The sequence below is a fragment of the Ammodytes marinus genome (genome assembly GCF_949987685.1).
Source record: "Ammodytes marinus genome assembly, chromosome: 8".
NCBI classification, from domain to species: domain Eukaryota; kingdom Metazoa; phylum Chordata; class Actinopteri; order Uranoscopiformes; family Ammodytidae; genus Ammodytes; species Ammodytes marinus.
In genome coordinates, this window is record NC_137212.1 from 23,783,879 (window position 1) to 23,791,276 (window position 7,398).

Sequence of the window (7,398 nt, forward strand, 5' to 3'; positions counted from 1 at the left end):
GTGGGTAGATATGGCATTTTCAAGGGGTTTTATTTGGATACGAGGACTTTTGGTGAACACAAGCAGTCTGATGTGTTTTTGCGTAAAGCATGTCTCATCTGATGAGAACGTTCACTGTGTTAAATGCACACAAATGTTCTTGTTCAGTTGTTGCAGCTCCGTTTACAAAGTGCTATCACCAGATGACAGTACGTCTTCTTTTCTGCTTCTTTTGCAGACGCAGTTCTTGTGCATCTGTCACAAACCGGGAACAGTGGAGCTCGTAGAGTTACTCATAGAGGGCGCTCCAACACCGTCATATCACAAGCCATACAGCTCCCCCTCTCCTTCTCATTCTGTGACACACACACACACACACACACACACACACACACACACACACACACACACACACACACACACACACACACACACACACACACACACACACACACACACACACATAAATAAATGAAACAGCAAGTGCAGCTCTTCTTCCCCTGTTTACTGGCACACATGCGTCAGCTGTTTACCGAGTCCTTGTGAACCCAGCCGTTAGTGCTTTTACCCCGGGGCTGTCCTGACGGGCAACAGGAATATAATGGGTCCACAATGAATCACCTATCTGTTGGCACACAGGAGAGGGGCATCAGACCAGTGTCTCTGCATGGAGCCGCGCCCCGGGCCGCTGATCCCCCCGCGACCCCCCTCCCCCAGCTCCAAGTTGCAGCCGCTTGGCGCAATTACTTCCACATGTTGCAGAAAAGAACAGTGTCCTTGTTCTCCAACAAAGGATCTCAACTTCGGAAGGCCGAGATTACCTCAAACCGGGTTGAGGTTCTCCCTTTCTGAGGGATTTTGTTCTCTCTTGAAAATTGAGAGATTACAGGTTGGCTAATTTGTTCTCCAGAGACGGGTTTATGGTTGTAATTCTTAATTGTTTTGAATAAATGAAATGCAACGAAAGGCAAACCTGCCTTCTCTCGAACTTTAAAAGGAGTTACTTTTGAACATCACGAAGTCACAGAAAAGTCCCCAATCAGAGTCGCCTTCTCCAAATGAATACAATTGAAAAACAATAGTGTTTTTGTCAATACAGAAGATGAAGAGGCACAGACGAGTTCAAACAAAGGGTGAGGGTTAGAACCTTCGTCAGGATATCCACAGCACATCATTGCTCTGACACAGGGACACTTTACCAGCATCTCTCCTCTTGTTGACTGTATTGTGGCCTGCCCGGTCCTGCCTCCAACTGTCCACCAGGGGGCTTCGGAAAAGTAGCAATCTTTATCAAATGTAAAGTAGTTTATGACATAAACTACGATACAGTGATAAAACAAAACAAAACACATTTCCCTTTTAAACGAACGCAATATTACAATGTGCGTATTACAAATCACTTCGACACATGGTCCTTTTTGTGTCCAAATTAGGCCTTAATTAAAAGAGGCACGTCCCCACCCTGACATATTCATCGTTTAAAAGCGCCCCATGTACTCCCTAAGCTTTTACATACATTAACATTTGGAGTTCAGCCTGTTCTCGGTTAATCCTATGAAGTCTATTATTTACAGTTTGGCCTTCATAACAGTATAGTAGCATATCAAACTTTAGTACGCGGCCAAATAGGTTACAACACAGTGTGCCCTGCAGACAGACAGACAGACAGACAGACGTGAAGATGACTCGAGTGGCCTTTGGGCGGCGGTCCCTGGGGGAGCTGTCCAGCGTGCTGAACTGTATCTTTTTACCAGCCTATCTCCCAAACTTGGACTCATATCTATCCATCTATCTATCTATCTATCTATCTATCTATCTATCTATCTATCTATCTATCTATCTATCTATCTATCTATCTATCTATCTATCTATCTATCTATCTATCTATCTATCTATCTATCTATCTATCTATCTATCTATCTATCTATCTATCTATCTATCTATCTATCTATCTATCTATCTATCTATCTATCTATCTATCTATCTATCTATCTATCTATCTATCTATCTATCTATCTATCTATCTATCTATCTATCTATCTATCTATCTATCTATCTATCTATCTATCTATCTATCTATCTATCGAAATACAGTTTTTCTCAGTCGCTTTGGTGCTTTTCTCACATCACTATTAACATTTGCACAGCAGTTAGTGCATTTCTCAAAACAATTAGTGCAAACTGCAAAACCTAGTGGATAACCTGCAAAAGTACGTCACTTGCTCAAAATGGATAGTCTATTCCTCAAAAGCAAGTATTCATGTCAATGAAACTGCCAGTGTCATCAAAATGAGAAGTCTTGACACCATCGTTTATGAACAAGATAGTCAAATGGCTTTGTCATGTTTTCCAATGCAAAAAAAAGGTCAGAACTCGGTGACACTACCTGAAAATGCACAAGACAGCACTATACACTACTTGTATAGCCATTTGAAAACTACAGTAAAGTAACACATTGCTGTAGTTAGGGAGTAAGTGAGTACAAGACACTAAATACGTATGTTTCAAATTTTTACTGTATATGCTCTTTGCAATTCTACAGCATTGTGCAAAAGAAAAATACACTTCAGTCACTTATTTAGAACAAACATAAAAAACACCCTTTTGGTAGAGCTGTGCACAAATGTGAACAATATAACAGGACATATTGTAACTGAACATATATAGGTAAATCATTCTGGCACATCCAGACGTTCCTGTCTGTCTGGCCACATATTTTCATCAACGGATATTATCCCTTGCAATGCAGCGAGGAAAGTATCTATGATAAAGAAAAGGTATAAAATTTGCTTGACAGAATTTGATAACTAGTTCAACAATTTTGTATGTAATGACTCAAGCAATGAAATGAAGACTATTAGTTTTATTGGGAACGACTATTCAGCATCCATAAGTATAGTTCATTTTGTCTGACATGAAATAAGCAAAGGACAATGTTATAAAACAGCAGAGAATTGTATTAAAGCAACTGATACATGTCCAAAAGCATTTGCAATTTGTTCAGAGGAAGGAGAAATTGCTACTATGATGTGCTCAAATGACTAAATGTTGCGGAGGTTGAACTAATAGTTATGAGAATTTTCATTCTGATCTGAGATAAGCGCCAAAGCAACTGAGAAAAACTGTAACATAACGAGGAGTTGATCTAATGTCCTATGCATTTGTGTAATGGAACTTGTTAATGCCTTTATGAGTTAGACTTTTTTTAACTTTTAAAATATGAGCAAACAGCCCTCCTCATACAGATTTACTCTGTACACAAGTCTTTATGTATACATATGGGTGCCGAAGGATTCAAAACGATCCTGGCACAAATTACCCTCCCTGAACATTTAACCAAGCAAAGCGTGTTGTGTCGTTTTGTGTAGATGAGCCGGGCTTTATGGGAAGTAAAGGCCACATTAGTGTTGGATTAACATTGCACTACTGCATTAATAAAAGTAGACGTCTCTTCAAGGCAAAGACAACGCTGCTCCCTCTTCTCCACACCGGCACTTCATCTTCTTCTCGCCTCTGTCTCTCCGCATGAGACAGCAGCTGCAACCGGCTGAAAAGCGCTCTTATTAATTGTCTTTTGTCATGCGTAATTGGCCACACTTTCAATGGTGGCCGAGGCCTAACGTCTTTGGAGTGCTCTCGTTTGCCTGTGCATTGGTAGGTATAGGCAAGTCCCCTTTCATCAGTACATGCCTGAATTACTTAATATCAGAAGTTCGGGGGAATGGGACACTTTGGGTAGAGATATCCATTTGACCTGGACAAATAGGTCAACTCTTGCTGGGGCCCATTATATTTGCCTTACAATCTGAGGTGGTGTGTACGTGTACGTGTGTGTGTGTGTGTGTGTGTGTGTGTGTGTGTGTGTGTGTGTGTGTGTGTGTGTGTGTGTGTGTGTGTGTGTGTGTGTGTGTGTGTGTGTGTGTGTTTGTCAGAGGGGGGGGGTTCTTTAAATTGCAGTTTATTCTATTGTTAGTCGCTCTAAAGGCTGCACTGGTCGTTCACACCTGCAAGTCAGCTCTAATTCGATTAATAGGAACTTCAATATATATTCATTAGGTGGCTTTCCCCCAATAATATATGATCATCAGCGGGACGTGAAAGGGGACCATTTATTTACGCCCTGAATGGGTCTGCGTGGGACCAAAACTTCACCTGCTTCCCCTCTCAATTAGGAATGTATCCCGAACTCTGACAGAAGCGAGTTAAATTAGGCGTCAGCTAATTTCCAGTGGCCCCTCCCACGTAATCCCCCCTCTTCTTTCCAGTATTTCCATTTGAGCGTGCCCCCTTTAATTCACCATAGGTTGAAAGGTTCAAATAGTGCCTAATGAAACAGTGACTAAATCGTTCTCTGTCGCTCGGAGGAACCCTGTCGCTGTCTCTCAAAGCTCTGTGAGCACACAGCCGTCGGGGGTCTGCGGCTAAATGCGAGTCCCAAGGCAGGACAATCTAACCTGTCAAAGCCTTTGCCCACTTCTAAATATCCTTGTTCTGTGGTTTCGAGCAATGGCAGCATAATCAACCAACGTGGGACCGAAAACGCAATTAAACTAGCTTTGGACAACCAAAAATCTTTAGAAAAGCGAACATTAATGGACTATTGGCTGCTCCCCAGGGGCATTATCGGGTACCCTTTTGTGGTCCCATCTAAGGAGAAATTACAGCTACACTTTCATATAGCCCATTTCACCCATTCTGAAGGAAATAGCTTATATGTAAATGATGGAGCTTCATAATGTTTCTATGAATAAAAAAGGCACAGTGAACATTTGGCTCTGTCTATAAAACATATAGCGTGGTAATGGCATCGTAATAATAATGAATTTGAGCAATTGCTAGAAGAGTGTTGGAGAGGTTATGTAGTCAAAAATATCTGCACTAATCGTGGAAGTGAACAAAACGTAGCTGGTTTTCACAGATTTAAAAAAATAAAAATAAAAATATGTTCTTATTAAACTCCAACAGAATGTTTTTCGTATTATTTAAACTGAAAGTAATATTGTTGCTTTTTGCATTATATTAAAAGGGTGTTCAAAATATTTTGTCCACTCACAATTTATATTTATGTAATGTATGTAAATGGCTCTGCACTATACTTTATACAGGGGATAGTAGGCTATTTCTTCACTTCACCATGGCTTCCAGGTCATTAATACGGCATGTCAAATACTTATTACTAAAATAATGCATCACTTCATGCATTTTATAGCCTAAAATATGCAAAATATTTTTGATTACTTTGAAATATAATGATCAAGTAGCCTAAATGTATTCACGTGGCCCACTTTGATTTAGGTATAGGCTGATTTTGAACTGATCAACCTACCAAAGGGACTAGAGATGGTAATTTTCTACTGGCTAAAATCTCGCGAAATTATATATAAATGTTCATCAATAGCCTATGCAATGTCCCGGTTTTTAAGAATAAAACATCTGAAATAAAAAAATAATCTGAACAAATTGATGCAAAAGTACATATTTCTTTCAAATTATGTTTGATGGTTCAACAATAAATATTATATTTGCAGTATTGGGTCCTTCATTTTTTTTATTACTGAACACATCATTGATCATAAATCAATACATTGACAACGTATTAAGTCAGCTCGTCATGTTTATTACAATAAATACAGATATACATAGTTTACAAATTCTTGCGTACAGGTTCCACACAGGTTAGGCCTTTACTGTTTCTGAGGGCTTCCCTAAGCACACAACCTCACTGACAGTAATGGGATATCGGGCAATAATGGAAAACATTTAGTGGGGATAATTAACCACATCTGGGTATTTAGGCTAAAACCCTGAAGGGATCAAACTACATTAGTCTATCATCACCGCACACAGGAGGGTCAAGTTTGCCAATATTTCACGACAGTGTCAAAACATGTGGGCTACATTTTTCCTTTAATTCAGAAGTGGGATAAACATGAAGTGAAGAACAATAGTTCATGCAGGAGGTTTGGGCCCATAGGTCTCACGATGCAGTAACCCATAACTGTACTAGGGTAGAGTAAGTGCCAGCAGCGGGAATTAAGTTGTCACTCAGATGGGTGACACATCTTTCTCTTCCGAAGTAGACGCCGGAGATAGAGACTCCTCGTCCTCTGACCTTGAATAGTCTGTGTGACCAGTTGTGCACTTGCAACCGCTCTGTGCGCTCCTCTGGGTGACTTTACCCTCCTTCTTGTGCTTCACCCTGCGGTTCTGAAACCAGATTTTAACCTGTTTCTCCGACAGATTCAAATACGTGGCGATTTCGATTCTCCTGAGTCTGGAGAGATACATGTTCGTGGAAAACTCCCGTTCAAGTTCCAGGAGTTGCGTGCTGGTGAAAGCCGTGCGCATCCTCTTGCCATTCTGTATGTGGCTGCTCTCAGAGGCGCCTGTTGGAGAAAAAATAAACATTTTTATTTCAGAAGTTTGGTTTTGTTCAGCATTAATACAAGTCTAAACTCAATAAAAAAAAAATACAAACGGCACGAAACATTGCGCGTAAACACTATGCGTAAAAGCCGTGTGTTGACATTCATCTAATTGCCCCAAAGTGCATCATGACATGTAGCAAGACGTTCAAACGGGTGCCGAACAGTGCTTTTATAGCCGTGAGCTGTAACTGTAGCAAACAGGTGGCTTACCAATAGAGAGACAGTGGTATCTCCTGGGATCTGTGACGCTGAACGTGGGCGTGCAGACAGGTGTATGTCCCGGGTGTGCGAGTGAAGCAGAGTGCTGATGCGCTATCCTCTGACAGTACTGTGCCTCTGCTCCCGGATAGTGGCTCTTCAGCATGGGAATGCCGCTGCGAGAAGAGTGGATGTGCGACGTGACGCACATTGGGCAAACACAGAAATTCCCATTTTTCCTGGATGGGCACATGGATGGGGTGACCGTCATTACGCTCGGAGAGTGCATGCTGATTGGAATAAGGAAGTCTTGTCCATGATGATCAACTGGTCCTGGTCGCACCGTATCCTTAAATATCAAAGAATCAACGTAAAAAGACCTCGACATGGCTGCGCTGCTGATAAGTGATCTCTCTATATGTGCACAAGATGATAGCTGTTTCTCATCTGAACCCCCTCGGGATCTCCAAAGGTGCTTATGTTTGATGGTTTAACAAAAGGGACCCCGAAGAGGGTTGGCCCTGCAGCGTCACCCACGTGCGCACCCGGCTCTAAGGGTTTATACTGTCAGCGACCCGAACCACGTGACGTCTCCGTGGGACTCCAATCACAACTTGCAGATTTACTCGTTTTAGCCCTGAATTTAGAAAAGTCTAAATTCTAGGACGCCAGAATCCCATAACCAGCCACATAACAAAATATCTATTTTTAAATAAACTATATACCAAGTCCTGCACCCTTTCCTCGGCAGACTCAAACTATTTTTAACTGAATCCTCATTTTACAAACCATG

At 41.3% G+C, this 7,398-nt stretch overlaps 1 protein-coding gene across 1 annotated transcript; it reads right to left on the reverse strand.

Moving 5' to 3' along the window:
• Positions 1 to 6,024: 6,024 nt before the first annotated feature.
• On the reverse strand, positions 6,025 to 6,993 carry gsx2 (GS homeobox 2; the record flags this gene model as incomplete). Its single annotated transcript, XM_080032801.1, has 2 exons — positions 6,025 to 6,365; positions 6,618 to 6,993. The coding sequence occupies 2 exons, from the start codon at positions 6,991 to 6,993 to the stop codon at positions 6,025 to 6,027; spliced, it is 717 nt and encodes a 238-aa protein (XP_079888927.1).
• Between the last annotated feature and the right edge of the window lie 405 nt (positions 6,994 to 7,398).